The 27,180-nt window shown below is 43.0% G+C and overlaps 2 protein-coding genes across 2 annotated transcripts in view; one reads left to right on the top strand and one right to left on the bottom strand.

Annotated features, from left to right (window-relative positions):
* LRBA (LPS responsive beige-like anchor protein) overlaps positions 1 to 27,180 on the bottom strand; it is a 432,278-nt gene that overhangs the window by 184,508 nt on the left and 220,590 nt on the right. Inside the window, exons 38-40 of the mRNA XM_050895295.1 lie at positions 23,299 to 23,423; positions 15,378 to 15,524; positions 12,599 to 12,735 (exon numbers count right to left, since the gene is read on the bottom strand). Of these exons, the coding sequence (XP_050751252.1) occupies positions 12,599 to 12,735; positions 15,378 to 15,524; positions 23,299 to 23,423 (409 nt within the window). The remainder of the gene's footprint in view (positions 1 to 12,598; positions 12,736 to 15,377; positions 15,525 to 23,298; positions 23,424 to 27,180) is intronic.
* On the top strand, positions 7,640 to 8,765 carry MAB21L2 (mab-21 like 2). The gene has a single exon (XM_050895296.1). It carries the CDS (start codon positions 7,640 to 7,642, stop codon positions 8,717 to 8,719), a length of 1,080 nt encoding a protein of 359 aa, XP_050751253.1. The 3' UTR covers positions 8,720 to 8,765.

Below are 27,180 nucleotides of genomic sequence, written 5' to 3'. Positions count from 1 at the left end.
AATATTTGTTATATTGTAACACTCAGTTGTTCTAAATATACATAAAACAGAACAAATACAGAGAAGACTGCTTGAAAATAAAAGCATAGAACTGCATTAAAGCACTTTTAAATAAATAGAACAGCAGTTAGAATTAATATTGTACTCCAAACAAACTACAGAGCAAACACTAGTTAAAAATGGTAGACCTAATTGAGTCTGGATGGACCCCTTTACAGACCTAATGCAATGATTAACTATGCATCTGGTAGCATGTCAAGTCCTTTTTGTGTGCCTATCTGATAGTGAAGTGAAAGGGCATGGACAGTGTCCAGTCCCAGCAAGCAAATCATTTGGAAGCAGTCATAGCCATAGATCAAAGATTTTTCACTCTATCCAAAGTCTATTTAAACCCACCAACCCAGCCCCTTGTTGCAGACAAAACCAGTTAGAAAATAAGAAAGACTCCTTGGGATCCAAAGATAATAAAGGAAGATAGAAGTAGAAAATGAAGAAAAGAAACAGACTGGCAGAACCTTGATTTCCATAGGCCAAGACAGCTGTTTTACATCCTAGTTTTATTTCAGATGGTTAAAGAAAAGGAACAATTTCCATCCCTTAGATCACCAAATATTATTTCAATTAAACTATGCAGATGGCTTCTATACATTATTTGAGCCAATACAGTTTCCCCTTCCCAGCTACAGGAGATGGTACCTTGAACTATTTTGCACACAGGTTTTACCTAATTCGTAAGAAAACTAAAAAGAGAGCAGCGTATTATCATGAAGAAGTTATTTTGAAATAAGATATGCACAGCAAGATATAAAATAGGAACAGCTATGATTTGATTCTCTCATTAAAAGTAGCAACAAAACCCCTGCAATGATTTTATAACTAGTAATAGACTACTTTTATGTCAACATAGTACTTTCAAAGGATAAAAATTTAATACTATGAAGTACAATACGCAGAAAAGTAGAGGGCTCTAACCGTGCATTTAAACCATATTATATTTGAATGAGGGAACAATTAGAAGACTGTTCAAACAGGAAACTTCTTTTTTTTTAAATTAAATAAAAATTGCATGCCTTTTCTACCGGATCCAAAGCCAAAACAAAATAATCTTAAAATATGGGGAGAGGAGAGAGAGGCAGAGCAAATCGATATATTCCATGCTGGTCACCAGTGCTATTGAGAAGATTGAGCCCCCTCTGTTTCCTCCTCCCACAACACACTTTCGCTTTACAAATTGCATTCATAGAAACTCACTGAAAGGTTGTTACCTGTACAGTGGTTGGTGAGGAGCAGAGGATTTCACGTTGCTACATGTAGTGTTTGAGAAAGTACTTTTTAAAATGTAAGCATATAAATGAGAAGCTTTCACTTCTAGAGCTAGAAATTGACATTTTTCAAGGGTATAGTTTAGAGAATTCTATGCTAACTTAAAAATATGCTTCATCTTGGCTAACTGCATGAAGTTTTTGATCTTTAAAATAATCATCTAACCAATAAAACCACACAGGCTATTGTTCGTTGGCATGATTATTTACGCATATGCACAGATATGTGAACATCTAAGACAATAAACATAGCAATCATCACACAGCTACTGATAAAAAGAAAAGTTACGGTCAAACGCCTGCAAATTGATATATTTTTTTCATTTCCAGAACTTTGACTTTGCTTAGAATATCTTCGTAATTTTCATATTTTTAAAACAAGTGCTGATTTAGCCTCACAGCATTTTTAAGAACCAGACAAGACATTATCTCTGTAGCCCACCTCACATTTTTCTCAAGCAAATAAGTGTTATTGCATTCAAGTAGAGGTCAAGTTGACAAAATCCTGGCATGTTACATGCTCTCATACTTCTAAAAATTGATGTTACTAATGTAATTGATCAATTATTGTAAATAAAGACCGGCCAACACACATGAACTTGGTTATTTCTACTGGATAAAATAGCATGCACCCACCGCAACTGCATGCAAACAAAACAAAAGGCCCGCAAGAAGTTATAATAAGAAGAAAATGCTACAAAAGCACTAGAAATGTTCTTTTCTAGTGCATGTGTCTGATTTTCCCTGATTGCCAACTTACTGAAGTCAAACTTACAAAACAGTATCCAAACAGTATCCAAAGCAATCTTACAGCTAAAAGAAGTCACCATTAGTCATCACGAGAAAAGAGAAGATGCTACCTTTAATACAAGGCTCAAAGCATTAGAGAAAGCCTTCAGCTGCAGGTTGCTCGTGGTTAAACACCCGAATATAAACACGTTCACGTTTTAAGACTGAATAGGAAAGCAAAAATAAGGTACTTAAAGGAGTAGTTGGAACCCTCCCCTTTCCCGCTGCAGAAACGAAAGCTAAGGGAGACTTAGAAAAACTGTATAAATTATTTAATTACCATACCATTCAATCTTCATGGAAAAAAGTACGAGATTTATGCAACGCTCTTAACTGATAAGATGCATTAATGATACGTAGAAATGAAACCATCTTTTCTCCCCCAATGTGCGCTATCAACTAACTTCATAAACACAGTCCTTAGAACAGATCGGCAGATAGTAAAGCCGAGCCATGACTTTCAAGAAAAGGTACACACTGTATACTATTGAATGTAAACAGAATTTTATCTGTCAAACCCAGAGCAGCATTTACTGTAACTATTAACCCAGTTTTGCTGTGGAGGAACGCAACATGCATTACTGAATCATTTCTTTTCAAACCCATACATTCCCTGCAGCAGTTCAAGCTCCATCAGCAGTGCAGGAATGTATGAAAATGACAGGCAAAGGGCACTAGCTCTTTTCCCATACTGTTCTTCTATAAATGGAAGCAGAGTCCTACAAAGCACTTAAAGCTGAGAACGTCTGAAGACTGATCTCCAGGAAAAAAATATTACGATGTTAGGTTCCACGAGCAGATTAATTATTCTGTTTTCTGCAAAACTGTTTCCCTTAAATGAAAGGACAGACAGGAAACCAGCTACTAGAAAATAATGGAACGCTAGCTAGGTCTCATCTACAAAGCTGCCATGAACAAAGCATATACGTACACATACATACTTCATACGCTATTCATAAAAATACTTCTTGTCCCTTTTGGGAGCACCTGTTCCTGCATTCACTCTTCCCTCTCAGCGAGGGGAGAGGGAGAGCAAAAGGACAGATTTGGAAGAAATACTTTAATAGCCTCAAGTCAATTTGATTAAACTTTTATTTGCCTTAAAAATTACACCTTGTATCAGTAGCATGTTATAGAAACTTTAAAATACACCGTTCAGAATAAAAAAGCTCTGAAATATGTAACGTATGCCACTTTGATAAGCTGGTTAGGCAAGCAAATGCAAGTATGCTACACCATAACACAGTAAGAAGCTTGTGTGCTTCTTGCTAAAACTGAGTTGTTTTCCAGTTTTCTTCTGTTGTTGTTTTTTAAGGGTTAATACAAATACATAGGATTCTCTTGAGAAAGAAAAAAAAAAAGGCTTTGCACATTTAATAGCAGCCCTTCGCTGCTACTTTGCCATCCTTAGCGTGAAGAAAATACCGTTGCACGTACCGTGTACACATGCCTGGATTTACACCAGACCGAGCTCCCCGCGGTACCGAGAGGGAGGGGGCAGGAGGAGCCAAGGCAGGAGCCAAGGCAGGAGCAAACACTCTCTGCACACCGAGTCCCCTTTCCAGTATCTTTTTACAGAAGCCCCTGCTAACAAAACACTATTGCTCCAGGCAGCGGCATGCTGATGTTGGCACTGCTTAAACCAAACAAACACGATGTTTAACAGTCAAATAAAATGTCCCGCAGCCTCCCTAATGAATTTGTCAAGGACCATCAGATCACCCCCGCCCCTGCCTCATTAACTCAAGTATGATGAGACGGATTATAACGAGAGAATACAGATCAATCGGTCTGAAGACTTCAAGTGGCTTTTAGCCCTGAGAGTTTCCCTCTCTGCGGCACACACACGCACACGGTCTTTTTAATGGAATACAGTATCTCCTGCTGCTGGAGGGGCTGCCACTTCGTTTTATACACCATCAAGGAGCTGCTGATGGACTTCTACACTAACATACATAAAAGCAGAGGTGACAAGGGCTCTTCAATTATAGCCTCCTCGGATCCTGTTCCCCCTTCAATTATTCATCCCGGCGAGAGCAAATTCCGCCACAGATGAAGCTGGTCTTAATGCAGTGCGGCCACAAACGCCCAGACACAGGAGAGAAGGGTTTCACGGGCATTATTTGCTGGAAGTGTTTAAGTTTATTGCTCAAATGATGTTTCTAATTAGCGCTGGGGCAATAAATTAAAGTCGGCTTTTGTTTAGCTGATTTATTATTTACTAGAGCTTCAACCTCAGACAGGAAAATTGGTAATGAATTGTTTTAAATCTGAACACTAGTAACGCTTCATCATTAGTCACCTTACCGGGGGGGTGGGAGGGGAATCATCCCCTCCTTCTGCTTTTACCCTGAAAACACGAAAGCGCGTCCCCCCACCCTTGCCCGGGCCGCCTGACGGCTCCGGCATCTCCTCCGCGCCCCGGACGCGGGAAACCCCCGGGCTGCCCGCTCTCTGCTGGAAGCGAAAGCCCGCGGAGGCTTCCCTGCCCGCCACTACTCGGAGGGTCGATGTGCAGAACCCCTCGCCGGACGGGGGAGAAGTGCCAGCCCGCCTGCGGGAAGGCAGACCGGCTGCGAGTACGCCCCGGTCCGCTCCGGGAGGCGGCAGTTTCGGCGGGGCGTTTGAAAGGGACCCCCAAACCTAACTAAATCCTCCGCTTGCCGGAGGGCGTCCGGAGACGAGGCGCAGGACCCTCGCAGCTCCGCCCGGCCAGCCGAGCCCCGAAGAGACGCTCCGCGCCGGCGAAGCACAACGATGCCCGCCCGGTGCTGCCGCCCGAGCCGGCGCCGGGCCCGGACGGGTCGCACTGAAGGGGCCTCTGACCGCCTCGAGCGGGTCCGGCCGCGGCCCCAGGGAGGGGGCAGGTCCGCGGGCACTTACCCGCGCCCTGGGGCGGAGAGCCCCGCTCCAGCCCGCGCATCCCCGGGACGCCTAGAGACCGTGAGAGCAGCGGCGCTAGCGCCTTTGCGAGCCAGCGGCTCTCCCCTCGTCGCAGCCTGCCCCCTCTCCCCCACCCCTGTGAAGTTGCTCTCCTCAGAGCCTTCCCCGGGCTCGTCTTCCTCCTGACGGGGCCGGGCCCGGCAGGGACACCTGACACCGCCGCCCGCCCGGGCCCCGCCGAGCACCGGCCACCGCGGCCCGCCGAGCGTCGGGCTGGCGCGACAGCCCGCTCCCACCCCCGGGCGCAGACTGCCCCGGCGGCATCGGGGGAAACGACGAGCCGATCCTCTCCTCGGGGAGAACGGAGCCCCACCGGCGCCGGGCACGTCCGTACTTACTTCTTCCAGCGCGCAGTGGTACGGTCGGCACAAGACATGTTTCTAATTTAAATGCACACGGAAAACAGACGGCGATATTTTCTTTATTAAAATCAGCCAGCTGCAGCGAAAGGAGGAAAGAACAAGAAACCGAGCCCAACCGCTGCCAGCTGGTTAAACTGAGGCTCCGCAAGGAGGAGCGCATCGCGTGTGAACGGCCCCGGCCGCGCCGGCCGGGCTCCCACGGCGGCCAGCCGGGCGGCGAGAGCCGACCCCGCGCCGCAGGGACCCGCGGCGGGACCGCGCTGGGCTCGGCCGCGCCGCCCGCTCGGCGCTCCGCAGCCCCGCCGCGCTCGCCGGTGCCCGCTGCGGGGCTGCACGGCCCAGGGGAGGGCGAAGCCGCTGCGGAAACACGCACCCTTGGCCCGAGCACAGAAGATGTGGAAATTGTCTTCCCGCCAGCCTAAGTTTCCGCAGGAGAAACACTTCTTGCTGTTTTGCAGCAGGTACTGCCCGGGGGGTGACAGCAGTGCGAGCGAGCTGCTCGCTCCGAACTGACATTAACTACAGTTTTATGTCCAAATAATTCAATATTCTTATTAATACAAACTTGCATAAAATATCGTTTCCTTTCGAATAACTCAATCCTACGCTTTAGGAGGATGAACAGAAGTTTATGGCACGAGATTTATCTAAATTAACGTGACTACGGCACTGACTGAGGGCAGTAAAACAAGGTGTGCAATTCTGCTCCAGTGACGGTCTCACTTTCACTGCTGCAGCCCGGCATTAGCGAAAGAAGATTTATGCCTGCGGTGAAGCACCGGCACGCCTCTCCCCCCTTCCCCTCACACACCGGCACTGCCGCTGGGTCTCCTCGCAGCAAGCGGAGGTAGCGGCGAGCTCCCCTCACCCTTCACCCGGCCGCCACCGCGAAGCTGCAGCTTTTTCCCTCCCCGCGCCGGGTCGCAGGACGCTCACAGCCCCGTCCCCGCCCCCCTCGCCCCGGCCCGGCTTTAACGCCGGTCAACCCCAGCACAGGGTGGACGGGACACCCCTGCCCCGCCGCCGCCGGCGGGGAGGAGGCCGGAGCGAGTGCGCGGGCGCGTGTGCGCGCCCCCGCGCCGGCCGTGCCCGCCGCCCGCCGCGATTGGCCGCGCCGCTGACAGCTCGGCGGCGATTGTAGGAGGCGGGGCTCCGCCCCCCGGCCGGGCCCCGGCCCCATTCATAAACTACAGGGCCCGCCGGCACCGCCGGAGAGAGACGGGCACACGGCGGAGGAGGAGGAGGAGGAGGAGAGGCGCAGAAAGTGAGAGCCTCGGCGCGCACTTCCAGGGGTGGGGAGGGGGAGGAGAAGCCATCCCGGGCACAGCAGCTACGCCCTCCTCCCGCTCAGGATAAAACACAGTCTGTGCAAAGAAAAGAAAAAAAAAAAAACAACCAACCTATATATATATCTCAAAACAATCTATATAGAGCTGCAGGACAGGAATGAGAGATCACAGACCAAGTGCACACGTCTGCGCGTAAAGATAGAGAAAGCCACAGAGCCGGGTTCAGACAACGCCTCCAGCAGGAAAAGGGAAATCAACAACACCCCCTGACAGTCTGAGAGAGCGGCAGCCAAACTCATGCACATCTCTGGCGGTGCCACGGACTGAAAGAGAGAGAGAGGCAGACAGACAGACAGACAGACAGACAGAGTTCACTCTTCCGCTCTGGGCATTGCTCGCATTCTTCTCCTCTCGTATCGTGTCCGGTTTAAAACTTCGCCGCCGACCGGCTTTTCTGCGGGGACCTTCTGCGAGTCCTGGGGAAGTTTGTTTGGGTTTTTTTTTTCATGAACTATTGAAACAGCATTTTTGTCGCTGCGCGGGGGGGGGTGGGCGCCTGAGCGCAGAGGCAGCGCAGACCTCCCTGCCCCCACCGCCACCCAAAACTTTGCGCTCCGGGAGCCCGCGGGGGCTGCCCGCCGCTCCGGCACCGGCACTGCCGCCGCCCAGCCCGCACCGTCCCGCTCGCCGGCGGCTCGCACTCCTCCTCCTCCTCCTCGCCGGGGCAGCGCTGGGCTTCGCTCCTTTGTGCTTCGTCGTCCTCCCCGATTTTTTTAATTGCTCTCACTGGCGCGCCGCTGCCGCCTTCTTCCCGGAGGGGGTGGGGGTCTGCGACTTGGCTGGTGCCCTCCGCAAAGCTGCAGCCACCGCTAAAGCATTGGATCCCTCAACGTACTGCGAGAGCCCGGTGTACAGCCCGGACCTGTGCCCCAACATGATCGCCGCGCAGGCCAAGCTGGTCTACCAGCTCAACAAATACTACACGGAGCGCTGCCAGGCCCGCAAGGCGGCCATCGCCAAGACCATCCGGGAGGTGTGCAAGGTCGTGTCGGACGTGCTGAAGGAGGTGGAGGTGCAGGAGCCGCGCTTCATCAGCTCCCTGAGCGAGATCGACGCCCGCTACGAGGGGCTGGAGGTGATCTCGCCCACCGAGTTTGAGGTGGTGCTCTACCTCAACCAGATGGGCGTCTTCAACTTCGTGGACGACGGCTCCCTGCCGGGCTGCGCCGTGCTCAAGCTGAGCGACGGCCGCAAGCGCAGCATGTCCCTCTGGGTGGAGTTCATCACCGCCTCGGGCTACCTGTCCGCCCGCAAGATCCGCTCCCGCTTCCAGACGCTGGTGGCCCAGGCCGTGGACAAGTGCAGCTACCGGGACGTGGTGAAGATGATCGCGGACACCAGCGAGGTGAAGCTCCGCATCCGGGAGCGGTACGTGGTGCAGATCACGCCCGCCTTCAAGTGCACCGGGATCTGGCCCCGCAGCGCGGCGCAGTGGCCCATGCCCCACATCCCCTGGCCCGGCCCCAACCGAGTGGCGGAGGTGAAGGCGGAGGGCTTCAACCTGCTCTCCAAGGAGTGCTACTCGCTGACGGGCAAGCAGAGCTCGGCCGAGAGCGACGCCTGGGTGCTGCAGTTCGGCGAGGCCGAGAACCGGCTGCTGATGGGCGGCTGCAGGAACAAGTGCCTCTCGGTGCTGAAGACGCTGCGCGACCGGCACCTGGAGCTGCCCGGGCAGCCCCTCAACAACTACCACATGAAGACGCTGCTGCTGTACGAGTGCGAGAAGCACCCGCGGGAGACCGACTGGGACGAGGCGTGCCTGGGCGACCGGCTCAACGGCATCCTCCTGCAGCTCATCTCCTGCCTGCAGTGCCGGCGCTGCCCCCACTACTTCCTGCCCAACCTAGACCTCTTTCAGGGCAAACCCCACTCGGCCCTGGAAAGCGCTGCCAAACAGACCTGGAGGCTAGCCAGAGAAATCCTCACCAATCCCAAAAGCCTCGACAAGCTATAGGGTTAACACCCCCGCGCACAAAACTCGCCCTCCGTAAACAACAACAGCGTCTAAAAACTTTTTATTTAACGCAAACGACGACGGAAAGAGGCGGCGAAAGAAACGCGCCCCCGCCACCCCCCACCCACCTGCAGCTCGGCCTTTAAAAACTTGCAGACGGTTTTCCCGGCATAAACTCTCGCCGCCTTGCACGGAAGAAGGGAAGAGCCTCTCCTCCTGTCCTCCAATGTGAATTTTTAAAAAGTCACAAAAAGAAGCAATCGGACTTTTGCAACTTCAAAACGAAACCCGAAAGGTACATTTTCCAATCCATGTATAGTCCTTTTCTTATTCTCTCTTGTTTGCCTGAATGTTGTCACCAAGTGAAAAATTATTTAACTATATGTACAAATCTCCCTTTAAAAAAGTTTTACTGATGTTAAATGTATTTCGGTGCCAAGGTCAGATTATGTGCCCCACAACTGACTTGTTGCAAATAGTAATAAAAATATTACTTTAACTTTACGCTGACTTTTCGTGAATGATTCTTGAATTCAGGCAAGTAGATTCTTTCTGAACCTCAGAAGTAAAATTTTTAAAAGAAACGGAAACACGAGATGTAAAGATAGTCTAAACGCGACACCTAGCCGAAGCCTTAGCTTGGCATATTCATTGACGTTTTCTAAACTTCCTTCTAGTTTCTATAAAAATAGTGCATCTAAGAAAAAAAAACCAACTTATATGTTCTGTAGTTCAGCATGTGACAACATCTGCTATATTTCTATGACTTTAAGCTTCCCCTCTAAATCTTGGGAATATATGGAGCGTCGCACAGCAGCTCGCCAGAATTTAGACAGAGCTAGAGCATGCCGTTTCCTACCCTACGGTCGTCACCTTTATTTTTTTCCTTATAGCTTGCTTTCCTTTTTTCCCGGTAAATCTCCAGCGTTTGTATTTTGTTTTAAAAATTCATCGCTATTTGCTTTCGCTTCCCAGAGCGAACGCGCTATCCATTTGACTTTGACACGAAGGAAGTATAGATCTACCCTGAATAATTCATGCGCTTTAGAGCAACCGGTCGATATTTTTTTAAACAAACATTTGTTTTCCCTGGATTTTTAAGTACAGCATAAAATCGCACTACAGCGTAGCCGCGTAGCCAGACGAGCAGATAAGCAACCCGTAAGGAAACCACCCGATCCTACATTAACACCCGGTCGCTCTCCGCGCAGACACCGCCGACCTCCTTCCCCGCCCGAGCCCCCTCTCCCAAAGCTAAGCTCTACCCGATTCCTTGTATTTCGTGCTGTAGCGATTTCGCTTTAAGTTTGCTCACGACGACTTAGAAATATTTGCAGAATTTTTTTATCGGGAACGCATTTCTAAGCTTTAAAAACGTTAGCATTATCTGTTTGAGCCGCCCGAAAGATTTCAAAGCCGGCTCGGAGCATTTCGAGCAAGTTTTCGTGCCCTTTCGGGAGGGGGGTAAAAATGTAACTTCTTGCCCCAAAGGACTACTTCCGTTTCTTTGTGGACGGATCCGGAAAGAAATAGCCATTCAAATTTTGAGTTGCTTTTGTCGAACTTAACAAGTCCGACAGCAGCCTGGGAAATGAACTTCCAGCAAAGCCGCGGCGGCGCAGGGGCGACCCTGCCCAGCGGCAGGCGGGCACCGCCGGCCCCGGCCCCCGCGGCCCCAGCCCCCGCCGGAGAAAGCAGGGCTGCTTTATCGTGAGCCTCTTCAACCCCGGGCATTAAAGCCCGGGCGTGTTTCACAAGTTTCTTGTCGAGTCATCAGAGCGCTTTCCCCAGCGCCGATCCTGGCTCACCTGGCAAAATGGGCTTGGCCCGCGGGGCTACCCTTTCCTTCTGAAAACAGCCCGGAGTAAGAGTATAAACTCTGATCTTATCGCTGCTGATGCTATCTCTACGGCAGGTTTTTCTTCAGGAACTTGTCACAATGTTTTCTTTTCAGTAGTTTAGACAAATATACAAGGAACTTAAATTTATCAAAGAGATGAAGCCTCATTAATTAAACAGGCCTTCTGAGCTACAGCGGATTAGGATTTTTTTTTTTCCAAGGGACATTTTCTACAGCAGCTCTAGTCACCGTTATCAAGGTACTGTAACTTAAGCAGAGGGTGGGGCAGGGAGGCGTTAATGCTTGAAAGCAAGCTGCTTTGTAAGCTTATTTGTTTTTTAAAATAAAAAAACTCAGATTTGATTTTTCGCCCCCCCCCATACCCAGAGGAGACATTACAAAAGGTCTTTTTTTTTTCTTTTAAGACCTCCAGCTAAAGTTGCATCACAAGTAGAGGTGTAGTCTGTATTTCATGTAACCAACTCCTCCTTTTATAGGAACCCAAATAAAAGCTCTCAGATACAGAATTAAAGATACAATCAAATCAAATCAGAACGCCTAGTCACAGTTAAGAAAACAACCACTACCAAATACTTGAAAACAGGAGAAAAGAAAGCAAGCTGAATATATGTTGTATGTCAATGTCCCCATAAAACATGTAACAGGAATGGTAAGAATTAGTAACTGTACTCAAATGCCCTATGTGCTAAACATGGAAAACAAAAATGCAGAATAATGCAGATTTGTAAGACTTTTCTCATGCTAATGCAATACAAGGCAGAACATTTTAGATGGAAAATGCAATACAGTAACATATCACTGTCTTTACATTTTATATTTATATCCTTTTTACCATTAAATGTTTAAAAAACCCACTATGGAAGGAGTAAGCATATCAAAATTTTAAGAGCTATCTCATACTTGAAATAATTTCAAAAATATTTCAGAAATATTTCAGGACCAAAAGAAAAGTTAAATCTCATTTATGCTATCACACAAAAATCATAATTCTAGTTAATTACTTATATTAAATTCTAGTTCTAAGAATTTGAGAGCATTGTTTTTCAAAATAAATTTATTCCTTGATAGGATTTGATAATCCCAGCTTTCAGACCCACTGATGCCATTTTTAATACAGACAAGAGCAATTTACTCAATAGGAACAAAGAACTGAACTGGTGCTTAACACACAAGGTATTCTCTACAGACAAGGAGAAAACCACTACTTCTTCCAGTGACTTTTTTCCCCTTCACAAAGAAATTATTACCTTGTTTAATATTAAGCAGATATTTAAAAAACCAAGAAAAAAAAAACCCTGCGCTTAAATTGAGATGTGAGAATATTTACCAATCGTGTCATACTTTTGAAATGTTGTTGTAATACTGTGGAAAACATTCAAGTGCAACCTTATTATGCTCATCACACAGTATACTGCCTTTGAAATAGGAACTTTACTGAAGGTTACTAATTTTAAACAAAAGACTAGTAATCAAGTAACTCGGAGCAAATAAAGTTTGTGGAAATTAGGAAGTCAGTTCAGAAACGTATTTTAAGAGGGCAATTATGTTTTCTGCTTAGGCACAATAAATAATAACAGGCCCTGTAAAATCTGTTATAGAATAATACAATACAGAAGCACTGAAAACATACGAATGTAAGAAGTTTAGCGCTATGTTACACTAGCATTATATAAAAATAGCAAAGTAAAGCAAAGCATTTGGGCTAAAAGCCTCGTTGAACTTTCCAGTATTCACACAGGCCTGTGATTCAAGATGTCTTTATTTAAGATGCCTCCCTGGAGCTTTATTCGCAGCAAGCTAATTAACATTCAAGTAGGGTCGAGTTGTGGGAGGGGGAGAAAAAGGAGAAGGAAAGGAGGTGTCACCTACGTGAAGTTCAGTAGCATATATGGTCAGTCGCAAACTTATTAAAGCAGGAACACTGCGGACCAATAGAGGTAAAGGAAGTCAAATGAAGAATTAAAGGTCTTGGGTAATTTGTCATCATCTCTCAGAGCTCAGGGTCAATGATCTCTTACCTTCGGGTCGATTTTCTTAAAACTGGGATCTTCTTCATCCACCTCAAAGTAGAGCTCAGAAAGAGTGATGGAAAGAGTGCCTTTCACTACTACTGAGGGTGCCACAAGCTGAGCTGGTGTGCTTAGGGCAACTGGACCTGCCAAAGAATGAAAATGCCAACAATATTCAAAACATAAAAGAGTGCGGGTGCAAATTATTTGCTTTTCAAGCCTAGAACATTGAAATAAATAAAGCGAAGAGCATAGCTCTTCATTAAAAAGCAAAACTCTTTTTATTCTGGAAAAGAACATATGTAATAGATTTGCAGTGTCTGTGCTGCCGAACATTGAAGCAGCTACAATTGCAAACTGATGCATACGTTATACGTGCCAGAGCTGGCTTTAGTATGGCAGTATGTAGTTTTTACTCAGACGCATTTTCTTTTCGAGAAACTTCGAGAGTTGCATACCTTCTGTTATATGCAATATAGAGAGTGCACACATGAACACTTGAAATCTTACTGTCAGATGTGTTCTGTAGGTACTGGAGAGTTTTGATAGCTTTCCATGAAGATGAACACAGCAGTCAAGGCTCAAAGTTGTCCTAACTGTGAAATGTTCCCTCATGGATGCTAGAAATCTATTGTTAAGGTTATACAATGTTATAGAACCTAAAGTAAAATGTTTTAAAGATGCTTTTGATTCCACGTTAAATATTGTTCACGGATTCCATACAGTGTTAGTGTAGCTTGGGGACTGTGGGAGCAAACAGCTGGAGGGTTGGTTTCCAACTGAATGAATTTTTATTGGAATAATCACATCTCCACAGGGCTTATCACAGGGACAAATCAGACTACTACTGAAAACAATAGGTTCAGCATAGATCTGACAATGCAGAGCCTATTATATAAACTAACACATACAGAAAGAAAACAGGTTAGGTTTGTCATCCAGCTGATTAAGAGGTAAGGAAATTAAGTTACTCGGCTGCAGTATTAGCTGACTTTTGTAAAACAGTGGAAGATATGAAAGTGACATAGACAATTTTGTTTCAATAAAGCATCTATAAATGAGGTACACACGTTCAGGTAATCAACGTGAGAATAACTGACAAAAAATTCAGATGAATTGTCATTTCCATCGATTGTTAGGAGGGTGATGGTCCTTAATCTCGCATCAATCTCAATGTGTGCCACTAGGACAAAAGAAGAGATGCTCTGCTGAGATCAGAGCAGCTTTGCCCTCTATTCCCAACGTACAAATACATTGTGTTTGCAGATGGGCATGAGATAGCTGCGGAACTGCCATGATTTCCCAAAGCTCACCCCCACAAATGGATGAAATAAGCAGCTATGTGTTCTTTTGCTGTCTCCCTTTGCCCTCTGTACATTAGCATGTAATCCAGAGGAGAAATAACATTTTTTCAATCACTCGCAGACATTCAATTACAGGGCAAGCAGACAGCTGCAGAAGCTGGGGCAGTCCAGGTCCTGTAGAAGACCCCTGACAATTTCCACTTCGTTTCTAACCCACACCACTTTATTAGTGAGGATTACTTCTTAATCCTATTGCCATTGTCAAGATTATATAATTAAACTCCCCTTTCACCTCTATTACAGTATGAATGTATTACTCGAACCAATGAATGAATAATAAAAGAGAAGGAAACACGGAGAAGGCTGTTGAGAAGAAAGCTCGTGGTAGAAAGGGAAAAAAAAGATTCACATACAGAAAATGCCATTGCATTATTCTCCCATTAGCTTTTTTTATTTCACTCTTCCTACACAGGTTTTCTTTTTTCATTATGCTGCATTTTAAACTTTGCTTTAAAAAAAATAAAAAGAGTGGAATGCAGTTCAGGGATAAGCAAACTGCCAATAAATAATCACTTCCAGTAATTTCACTGAATTATCATATGTATGATATGTATCAATGTAAGATTATACTACTAGCTTCTCAGGGAACCAGAACTATCCAAGGAATGACATTTTTCTCTGAAGTAAATGTACATGGGATACCAGTTGAGAAAGCAGAAGAACACAGAGAAGTTTGCATTTTCCCTGTAAAACTCATGTTCCTCAAATAACAATGGAGACACTTTATAACTCCCAGTACCCGAACCGAGGAGGTTACTCTGTTTTTACATTTTCAACTGTAGTGAAATGGACCCACTCCACTCAGATTGTAACATCAGCAAAGGTTGCATCTGACTGAGTAGAATTAATTAAGTTCAAAGATCTGAAGTACTATTTCTTCTTCAGAAAAAAGAAGTGAAGTCTAATAAGACTATGGTCTGTGGAGAAGGGACTTCAATGGGGGAATGACAAGGGGTTCAAAGGAGTTAAATTCAGTGAGTGTACAGATCCTTCAAACCGAAGTAAATAACCAATACGTACAATTTTATAAACTCAGGAAAAAATTAAAGCTCTCCAAAGCCTATAATTACAGATAACTTGCCTAATTGTCCACTAGGTCTAATGATTTGAGGAGTGGAATGAGGTCAAAAACAAAGGAAGGAAGCCTTTTTCAAGGTAGAGCTACTTTCTCTAAGGAAGGTTTCCTAGAATACAGACATCTACTGCGGAAGCAAGAAGGTTACAAAAGCCAGAGAAAGAAAATGCACAACTCTCCTCAAGTAAACCCTCAGCATCTGAGGTGCACAGAAAAAGATCTTAATGACCCAATTATGGGAAAGAACAATTATCAGTGTATATCCCAAAACATGATTCGCTGCAGAGCAGGGCAGATCAGAACTTAAATAGTAAAGAAGCCAAGGAGAAAATTAGATAGCTGAAGTTACCTGTTAAGTTCTCCACTTCTCTTTCCTCCATGAATGACATGATATCGTCGTCGCCTTCCAAGAGAATCTCACTTTCTGAGTTCTGATTTCCTAAAACTTGACTCTTGATGGACTGCTTTCCTTTAACAAGTATATCCTCATCAGGAGCTGAAATGAAAGATAGACACATTGCTGTCTGTCAGGTCTCAGAGGCAACAGTGACAAAGGAGTGTAATTTTTTTTTAAATGAAAGTTCAGGAAGAAAACTGTTTAGAACTAGCTGCGGGAAGTACCTGTCTTAATCCTCTAATGTTAGGACACATCTAGGTTTAATCCTATTAAGCCTGCTCAAAATTATCCAGAGCTCTCTGCAGCATTTAACTCTACTTCAAGTGTTTATGACAGAGGGGGAAAGGATACAACAGACTCTCTTCCCCTGCAACCTTCCTTCGGAAGTTGAGTTCTCCTGCTGGAAGCAGGTCCCGATTGCCTGGTGTGTTAACCTGACTCTCAAACCCAGGGTTCAAGCACCGGTTTGCTCTGGCAGCAGCAAGCTGAGACAGTTCCCCTGCCAGGCCGGGGACCACCGCCGAGACGAAACCGAGCACGCCCCAGACAGACAACACGGAGGACGCCCCGGCGGGCCAGCGGCGGCAGGACGGTGCCCGGCGGGCCGGGAGCGGCGGGAGCCGCCCGGGGGCCGCGCTCGCCCCGCCGCTCCCCGCGGGGCCGCCGCCGCCGCCGCGCCGGGACGGCACCGGGGGCAGCGCAACAGGCCGACAGCGGCCGGCCTCGGCCAGGCAAACCCGCAGGAGCTGGGGAAGTGGGGCAGGAGAGGCAGGCGGGCAGGGGGCCGGCCCGGGGGGCTCGCCTACACGGCGGCACAAGTAAGGTACGCTGCGCCCGGCCATGGCTCCGCTCCGCCCGGGGCGGCAGGCAGGGGCTTCCGCGGCGCAAGACAGCGGAAGGCGGCGGCAGCCCAGGGGGAAATCCCCTGGGGGCGGGCTGAGCTCCCCGGGGAGCGGGGAAGGCGAAGGGGCGGCCTCCCGCACCGCTGGAGCTGCAGTCCCGGATCCCTGCCGCTCCCGTTAGCGACGAGGCCAGCCAGGAACGATACGTGGATTTCGTGAGGCAGAAAAGCACACACCCCGCCTCGCAAGCCTGGGCGATGAAGGGGGGGGGGGGGGGGGGGGGGGGGGGGGGGGGGGGGGGGGGGGGGGGGGGGGGGGGAAGCGGAAAATCAGCCACACGATCACGGTTGGAGGCAGAGAAAAGCGTGCACCTGCTTCCAAGAGGCACAACGAAATGGTACCCGGTCCTTACAAGGGACATTTCTATGCTCACATCTGAATTTTCGGAATGGAAGAGAAGTAAACAAAAAGCTCGTTTTACCTAGAGCGCATGTTTCACGCTACACACGGTAACCGGGCAGGCAAAGGTGCCGCTGCCGCGCCTGAGCAGTGCCCCCCCGGCCGGCCGGCCGCACACCCCCGGCCCGGAGCCGCTCCCGCAGGGGAGGCCAGCACTGGTCACGGGAGTGCCAGCGTTACCTGGGAGCGTTCCTCATCTCGTCTCGGCACTGCTAGGTCGAAATCTATTTTATTTAAATTACAAGCTCAAAGCAGCAGCGGGATGGCGGGGGGGGGGGGGGGGGCAATCGCTCGCTCTACACCTAAGTTACCACTTGCCGTGGTAAAAGCCAAAACCCAGCAGTGTACGTGTTGTTTGGGGGTTTTTTAAGTTGAAAATAAAAATACTATTTCCTAAAAAATAGATTGAGAATGCCCATGGCATAGCCGTGTTTGAAAAACATTCACCAAATACATCAGGACCAACTAACTTCAACATATTGCTCATTGCTTTCCCTGATTGCTGCCATACTTGATTTGAAGTTCCACTGGCTTACTTTAAAAATATGTTAATCTGCAAACATTTACAGAAGGCGGCAGTTCCCCAGTGGCAATATATAAAGTTTAAATTGTTTAAGTAAATATACGCACATAAATTGCAAATAATAAACTTTTCAATTAAGTGAAAACTAAAAAGAAACCCAACCAAACAAACAAAAAATCCCAAACCACCAAATACCCTATTTTTGGTTTAGGCCTTGAGCTTACAAAAAACCCAAACAACACCGCCCCCCCACCCCCCAAACAAAATGAAACAAACAAAAAACACAAAGAAAAGGAAATTTAACTTGCCATACAAAATAAAATGCAATTTATGCATGATCCTTTCTCCCCAACCAATAACTGCCAATTTTAAGTAAGCCTTTAAAAAATAAATTACTGTAAAGCTTTAACTGCATTGTACAAACACAAATTTTACTTTCTTCTAAAATGTGCCCATGTAAATAATGATAACTCAGATTCTGGAGTTGTTCAACGTGAGATGAAAACCTTCTTGTCATGGAAAATATGCAGCAGATATTTAGAAAGGTTTTCCTGTAATTAACTCCCCCTTGAGGATTTTAAGTTAGCAGCAGTAAAATTACCAACAGTATACTAATATACACCACATGCACCGTTACTCAGTGGCCTACCAGCATTCTCTTGAAGATCAAAAAAAGTGAAATAGAACAAAACCATCCCAGGGATAAAGGCAAAGATAAGAAATTCTTTTTTTTTTTTTTTAAATACAGGCAAACTATATTTGTTGTTTAAAAAAACCCCATCTGCATTGTACTTTACCTGCCATTTTTGCTTCCTCTACTACAATCTATTTGTGTTATACTGAAGATGCTATTTCAAACTAGCCTTCTACCTATTCTTGTTTAAGATTGAATTGAGAGCCAAGATCAAAGCTTAATGCTTTTATACTTAGCACAACTTGCCCAAAATACTAGTATGTCCTTCAGTCTTTCTTCTCATCTACCATTAAGAAAAAATAAAGTCAGTACAGCAACTTCCAAGCCAAAAATGACTGGATAACAGAAATATACACCTCCTGCCTCATCTTTGTCACTTATTCAGATTTTATGTCTTCCCCCAACTAACGATATTATACTGATTCAAAAACATACATCTTATGTAACTGCCTTTTTCAATATAAGATTTTAGACCATAAGTTGTTTTAGTCCATTTTTGTAAATTTTTGTCATCTCTTTGCATATGATGTTAGTTACCCACATTTCCTGACATGCATGAAACGTGTATACACACAGGCAGAGGAAGATGCAGAGCCTGTCTACACATCTGCAGTTACTAGCTACTGGAAGGCAGTAAGACATCACACTCTGAATCAGAATCCGCTCTTTCTGTACTGACTTGAATAAAGCACTACACCTGCAACCAACACAGACACACTCACATGAGTACCTGTATAGAACTGAATATATTCCACATGGATTCACCCATTTTCTGCAGATAAATGCACTTACGTGGTCTAGTTCTCTTTCTATATTTACTGATTAGAGATACATATGATGGAGCGTGACATTGTGTGACGTATTCAGTTCCCATGTATGCACATAGGTATATTACACTGGATTTCATATTTCAGGTCCCAAACCCTGCTTTGTCATCTGCTAACCCAAACCACTCTCTGCCAGGCCTGCCTATTCTTGGCATGACTGGAGCTTCTGGATCCTGCAGATCTAAGCATACATTCACATACACATTTTCAAGATCAAGACCTCAAGGCATGGCCTATGTATTGCATAGGACATAACAGCCTGCTGGCAGAGTATTTATCTAGCACAGCAATTTCATTATTATAATTCATTAGTGCAATTTCACACAATCCTTCCTGAACTGCTCTGTAAGACCTAGTTTCTTCAAGTAGCTTTCTGCAAACAGATCTCTGCATCTGCAGAGAGTCTTATTTATTCCAGTTAAACCTCTGGAACACTTGGGTGTAAAAATAATAGTTTAGCTTATGTTGCTGAACATGCTTAAGACATTCACAGAATGACAGATTATTTTAAATTGTTTGTCTACAACTTAAACTTACATGCGAAATGCAATTTTTAAAAGCCATTTGAAAAATCAAGTATTGGAAAGCACAATACAGAAGATACTTACTATTACTTTTTTTTTTTTTTTAATGTCTGGTAAATATATCAGGAAAAGCAATTCAGGGAAAAGATGCATTTAAAAAGCCTTACTATCTATTTTTTAAAAAAGGGCTCCCAGAAGCTTCCCTCTAGTCTTCCTATTTGTTTAAAAAGATAACAATGGAAAAAATGACCACTTTCACATGAGATTTTTTAAATATTATTTTCAAGACTTCTTTTTCATCCCTTGAGTTGAGGCAAAGAAAACTGACCAGTCGATTACAATACTGTTGGTGATTAGCTGCTAGTCCCTTGCAGTCACAAAGCTCTGAACTCCGCCTATTGCCCTGATGGAAATGCTACAGACTGTTTTAATCCCCCTCTCCCCAAGTTTTTAACAAACGTCAATAAAAAACAACAAATCACTTGTTAAAAAGCTTGATAAGGTCTTGTCTAGCAGCTGAAGATTCTCTCACAAAATATTGTATTTGGGGGTCAATCTAAAGATATCAACAGGTTTAAAGGACTCATTTTTTGTACTTTCACACCTATGTAAGTATTTTGGTTTCATTTCTAAACAATGGGTGAAAGGGAGAACAGAAGAGAGTTAACTCTTTCCATCCCAAACTTCTACTAAACCACCTTCACCTCTCTTTCCTTCCCCCACACCACACTACTAGACTGACTTTTATAAATAGCCATTTTGGAAGGATTTTTTTTTTTTTCCCCTTTGAAAAATTACCTAAAGCCTTTTTTTCCCAAGCAAGTTAATGTGAACTTGGGAATGGCAATTAAATTGTCAGAATTAAAAAATTTGTTTTTAACTAGAAGGTAGCCAGAAGTATAGTCATGGGGCTGGTATTGATTGTCTGAACAGAGAACATTAGTCTTCAGGTATTTATTCTGCCACCTCTGCACCAGAGGTTCTCCTTCAAATCAAATCAATCCCTGGAAAAGATTGGTTCTTGCTACTAAGACACATAACTAGGCTGCAACAGAGCTGATTGCTGCTGTTGTTGTTCTCTCTAGGTTTTACTGAACAATATCTAGGCTTCCGCTTGTTTCTGAATAATTTTCACAGTTGCAAATTGTGATCTTTCCTAGACTGTGAGCTCTCTGGGGTGGAGAATACATCTGGTTTTACTTGAAAGACACCAAGCAGTTGATAATGTGTATCTACTAATGAAAAGTGTGCTAAAATCCATGCTTTCAAGCATGGTTACTGCAATAGTACTTTTCCATTATTTATGCATTATTTTCCCACCTCCCTTTTGGCAAAATCCCTTATGCCCAATTTCAGGTTTTGGTTTTGCTCTGTTTTGTTTTGAGAAAAGCTTAAATAGGCAGTAGGGAATCTTTTATTCATTATTTAAAAATGCTTTTGCTTCAGAGACATGTAAAATTAATTGAAATAGAATAATTAATGATAAATTCTTGATAAGAAATCATAAAATACCGGGGCAAATATTCTGCAAATTCTAAGGATATCTACATCATGAAAACAGGGCCTGAAAGTCTGGTTCCAAAAATCTGAAAATAACTGGATATTCTGACCTGAAATTGGTTAATATTAAAAGTTTATAAACGCAATTCAGAAAGAAATAGATCAAGTGACCACTCCAGTTGACCTGATAACTGTACCTTCTGAGACTTAAAAAACAAACAAACAAAACCAACCCCAAAACACCACATCAAAAAACCCAAACCCAAAACAAAACCATAAAAAACCCCAACAATCTTTGTATTCCTATACATTATATATGGTTTCCAGTTGAACTTGAATTTGTACTTTGGTCATCTATTTTACACCTTGCCAGTGGAAAGTCTTGGAACAAGACAGTTGCATACATACGCACACTCCATTAGGCAGATAGTAATTATCTATATTTTCAGAAATCACATTAAGTAATGACTTAAGGTAAACTAGAATAGATAAACTGGATAGATAAACTGGATAGATAAAGAAACAGAATGGCAACAGATAACAAAGGCAGTATGCAATTAAATTCAGAATAAAACAACATCAAGAAATTAAATATAATAGAAGCCTGTTAAGGATGTCAAATTCTGAACAGAAAGGTGGACAGAAAACAATTACCTCTAAATTATCAGGGTTAGCTACCAGCTATGCCTATTAGCTACCTATGAAATAGGGCTACTTTTATTCACTCTTCTTTTGTATTGACAAAAATTGTACTCCTGTCAATTACAAACTGAGTATGAGCCATAGCCCTTGAAATAGAGCACGGATTAGTGAAAATATCACATTACTATGAAAAATGAATAATTGTATTAGTGTGTGTTTACTTTTGGAAGAATTAGTTACACAAATATAGATAGGAGCTCTAAATATTTTGCAGTAAAAATAAAGACATTTTTCAGTATTTGGATAAACAAGATAAAGATTAAATATAAAAATATGAGTGGAATACATAAAACTGTGACAAGATCTATTTAATTTAAAGTACATATAATATTAAAGGGGGGCAGTTGTTGTTTATCCATGGAGTATTAAACAGAAAGAAACCTTGGGCCCTTAGAATCCATGGCATAGAAACAACACACAGTATTAAGAACAACAAGCCCCAAAGCAAAAAATGGGTTAATTAATTCTACATCTTGTTCCTCTTTCTATAGTCAAAGATGTAGGGCTCTACGAACATTGCTTTCAGATCACTTTATTGACTATTCTCTGCACGGTCATTTATTTTAGAGGACTGATGTCACATTTGGCATTATATCAGCTGACATATTGTAGACATTTTCTTCCAGAAATGGCTCTTTAAGGCTGAGTGCAAGAGGTTAAGACGCCTGACGGAAACTAACTTTACAACAGTGATGTTCTTCTGTATTCATACAACAGTCTTAATAATTTTAAGTCAGCATAAAGTTTATGCCTCCACATATAATATATGTGTGTGTATGTATGCATATATGTATGCACTAATTCACAGACTAAAAAAGACAAAAAAGACCTAAATTTAAATTATTCTATTCCATGACATGTACCTTCAAGGTGAAGGGTACTCAGCTTTAACTATAAGCAAATTATTTTTAAATATAAGAAAGATTTTTCTGCCTTATCAATGTATCTTCATGAGATCGCAAAGACAAAATTCTAGACTAAAACCTAAAGTTCACTAGCTTTGGGTGGTTTTTTGTTTGTTTATCTTTTTGGTTTATTATAGAATTCTCAAACTGATTATTGTATTAGTTTTGTAAATACATTCCTCTAGAACAGACATAGCAGCATGTAGCTGAGTGATCCCTGACAATAAAATGGGGAAAAAAACCTGTTAAAAAATGCAGTCGTCTTTTTTAAAGTCACCAGATAGAAATCATCATTACCATTTGCTGCTTGAAAAATACTTTACGTTTCAGCATTTTTTACTATTTTCTTCCATATCAAATTCTTGCAGAAAAACTTGACGACTTAAACATAAGCAAAGGTCTGAATACAGTTTAGCTTTAGAAGTGTCATTTTTCTTTTAATTTATCTGTAACGATAGGCAGATAAATTAGATAAAATTCAGTTAGCTAAGGCTAACTGAAATAATTGCTGTGGATTTCTGAACAGGAAAGATCATCTCCTGAAGTTACTAAAGTATAAATAGGTAATTTACTGCAAGAAAGTGTGTCCTGGGATTAATGGCAAAATTGCATCTACTTTTCTTCTGCTTAGTGAGAACTATATTTGTTATCATTGTATGCAAAGTATGCACAACGTGCCAGCTCAACTAAGATGTATCAAGAGGCTTAACAAATACCAACATTGCTTATATGAAGTAATGGTCAGTTTATCTCTGTATTGAACGTGCCTGAAATGCAATGACAAAAGCCTTTGGCATTTGGGACAATTTTCTAGCATCTTATAGGAATGAAGATCTAGTCTTTAATGCCATGTACTGTAACCTGCTGCTATTGGCAAGAAGCAGATTTTACACTGACCATGTTCTCCGGCTGCTTTTAGTGTCGCTTCAGGATGTGTCGATCCAAGGGGGTTACGCACAAATCGTCGCCGGCGCCGCAAGTCATCTTCCCAGTAGTCAAGGCGCCAGAACTCACGAGGACGACTACAATGAAACAGAGGAGCCACATATGTTAGCAATTATCAAACAGCATGGTAGCGCTGAATTTCTGCATAAAGCTCTCCTTGTTTGCGCTGCTTTTGCCTTTTTTTTTTTTTTTTTTTAACCTCCCCCCTTTCTGCAATCTTTTACTTAGGTATGTCCTTGAAAATAACAATATCACCTTCCAGTCTAAGGAACTCCTTTCCCTTTTTTCTTGGAAGGTGAAATGAGCACTAAATACATCATTTTGAAATGAATTGCTGACAGTGTGATCAGTTTCCCCACACTCTAGTGGCATGTGCTCCGATTTCAGCCTCATTTCAGCCTCAGCAGGGCACCTTTCTCAGTGACTGCATTTATAAACCAGAATAGGGAAAAGGCTATTATAAATATGGTATAGCATTACCTATATTAATCAAAGTCTGTCCCCCTTCATTTTTCTTCCTAATTTGTGCCTTTTTGCACAAGGTCAGTAAATCATACCATGAATTCTTGGTCCAGAAAGTGTTAACTTTAATGAATACCTCAGTTACATGGTTATGTATGTGATAATAAAATATTACTCTGTTTAGATGTGCAGGAATTTAATTAAAATAATCTCTTAAAATATTCATTACATTTAGCCCCTGAGGCTTAGAACAACACAAGAAAATGCATTTCTTTTCCATTTACTGTTTTTAAATAAACCATTCCAGGAGAGTGAAACAGCAATCTATTTTCGAGCAAATCAGATTGGATTTCTGGTTTATGTAGTTGTGTTTTTACATTTAATTAAAAACTACATGTTATGATGTGTAATAATTGCTATATTGAAGGCATACTTTTAAAAAATTACATCTAGAAAAGGTTATATCAAATTCATTATTTTCCATTGTATGCTCCAAATATACGTAGATCTTTTTAATATGGTCATATATAAGTGCCAGTTACTATCTTGTTAGATGATCAGGAATGAATGCCACTGTAAAACAGTATTTTAGCCCAGAGAATGTACAAAACCCGCCAATTTCAGGTATAGCAAACAAACAAACAGAAAATGCCTGAAGCATAGAATAGCCATTATAGTCTGAAAACCTGTATGCCCAAATTAAAAAACACTGATTTTGTTTGTTAACATAGCTAGTATTAAAACAATAGATGAAAATGCATATATATTCCATTTCTGGTCCAGGAGCTAATAGAAAGTATACCTGTCAACACTGACAAATGAATAGCCACAACTAATTTACAGATCACAATGTTAAAAATACTTGGTATCTACATTCTTAGTTTTGAGGTCTAAAGGCAGAAATGAGTTTTATTTAAGGTAAATCAAGGGTTTCAGACAAACATGGTAACAAAAGCCAGAATAATTTGCATAACCCTACTCTCAAACACCATTTGTAGACATTAAAAATTGTGACTGAAAATAATCTTATAAAAATGGAGAGTGTCTTTGCATCTACCTTCATTAAAATTCTATACCTTTTTCTAACACCAAAGAAAAGGCAGTGCTATTCTTCATCTTCCTGATTTCTTACTTTCAGAAGAATACTGAAGTATTGGAATCAAATGCCCCAGTATCTTATTTGTGTGTGTTATAGTCATGCTTAAATTTGAATGCTTTGATTACAAAATCCAATGATTTTGGAATAATTAACCAAAGAAAAATTACAAAACACAGGAAGATATGGGTTTATTCAAAGGTCGATTAATAACTTAAAATTCTCCATTAGTGATTATAGAAAAAAGGCAGAACACAGCTGGCTATGTGCATGCCTTTGATAGTCGTAGAGCATGGATAGGCACTTCATCATTCTGCCTTCCTACATTTATCTGTTAAAATTATTATCAAATATCAGCCAGGATGCAGTCGTGAATCACAGACTGCTCCTCGTCTTCAGGGGAATGATACAATGAGGGTCTATTCATCAGTATGGCAATCGGCACAAGTAATTAGTTCCCTAGACTGAGATCTCCTACAAAGCTTATTTCAGTCGGCACCACAAACATATGACAATGAAAAGCTAATGGAAGCCGCTAAAATTTGTTAACCTCTTCTGCCATCAATCCTTCTGGTATGCTGTGCTACAGTATTATGCAAAGATGGTAAATTATTAATTTGTCATTCATCTATCTTTCTACAGTTTTGATAGAATTAAGTGATGCCATTCTTCTGGATAACAATTACAATTATACTACATTACAAAACTATGCTAAAATTATTAGAAAAATAGGTAACAATGATCAGGCATGAAGTATTTTCCTGAAGCATAATATATCTTTAGTCTCCTACTTTTATTTTCAGTTTGGCATACGAAACTTGCATAGGATTCCATCTCCTTCACCGGTGCGCTGATTATTCACAAAAAACAACATATCAGCTATTAGACTGTGTATTTGAGTATTTACAACTATTGCCAACCACTGTATTATGAGGTAAAAAAAAAAAAAATCTACTCTCTACACATTGAAAAATATCCAACAAAAACCTGCACAGCCAAAAATAAACACCTATGTTGTCTAATTCTTACAAGTAAGCCATTTTTGAGAGCAGCTACTGGGACAAATGCACATTAGTAACAATATAACCCAGTACATTATATAGCTACTCTAGAACAACTAGCTTACTAGTAAGATCAATTAACGACTGCAGTTCCATCCCCAAAAGGCAATGCTGTACCATGCAGACTTTGTACCTCTACAGCCAGGGGGAGACAGACATAAATATTGCTCTGATTCGGGCAGAACCCAAGTAAGCAGATTTTGGGAACAGTATAGTGCCATCGACTACAGGGGACATTTGACAACAGAAGTTTCCGGGCCTACAATAAAGGCTGCCATATGGACTAAAGGTGCTATATGGACTGGATCAATGAACATAAGTACTCAATTAGTCTAAGTGCAAGAGCAACATTTCTCAGGGGATTGGGGATTTATGAATTATAAATCATATGATTTGCATGGATTTGTCAGGGCCCCCTCTAACATGATACACAGTAATTAGTGGTTCCTTAGTAACAATATTGACTGAATAGAAACAAAGCTTTGATATTAAATGTTTTATTCAAATAGCATAACCATTATATTGCTTTATTTTTCAAACAGTTCCCCAAATTACCAGGCTATGTACTCAGAATTGAGATAAAACCTTCCTCTCAATTCCCATGTAACTAAGTAGATTGTTACAATTGTACAGAGATGAGACGAAATACAGAATGACCAATATAACCTGTATTCGCAGGACTTTGAGCATGTCATGCAAAAGAAAAAGTCACTTCACTGTGGTCAATGGGAAAAAGTTTAAATGCTCACATATCTTCATTCCAAGAACAAGAAACCTATTTTTTCCTACCAGTTTCAAAGATTAACACAATTGGAAACAAAACATACCAACTGGTGTACTAGTTTTATTATGGTGTTATAGCAAAGGAATTGTAGGCATGGGAATTACCTGTTGGTCCTCATACCCTATAGGAGATTTAAATTGAATCTAAGCAGTACAACCAGAGAACGACGAGAGGATCACCCAATTGCTGAATTACTTCTTGTAATGCCTTATCCATTGTGCGTTTCAAGATAATCTGCTACCTCTATGACCACAGAAAAGGAGCAGTCAGCACACTAGTGTGGATAGAAAAGGGACCGTGCGAGGTGGGGAAGAGGAAAGAAAATGTAAACCTACAAAAGCAATAGTTTGAGAGGTGTTAGGGCTGTACTTGGGCCACAAGTTAATTGAGAATGGATTTTAGCACACCCCAGAAGCACCCATTTGGATGCT

This window comes from Gymnogyps californianus, chromosome 4 (assembly GCF_018139145.2).
Source record: "Gymnogyps californianus isolate 813 chromosome 4, ASM1813914v2, whole genome shotgun sequence".
Lineage (NCBI taxonomy): Eukaryota > Metazoa > Chordata > Aves > Accipitriformes > Cathartidae > Gymnogyps > Gymnogyps californianus.
The sequence above is the reverse complement of the archived record's forward strand: the minus strand, read 5'-3'. Positions and strand labels throughout refer to the sequence as shown.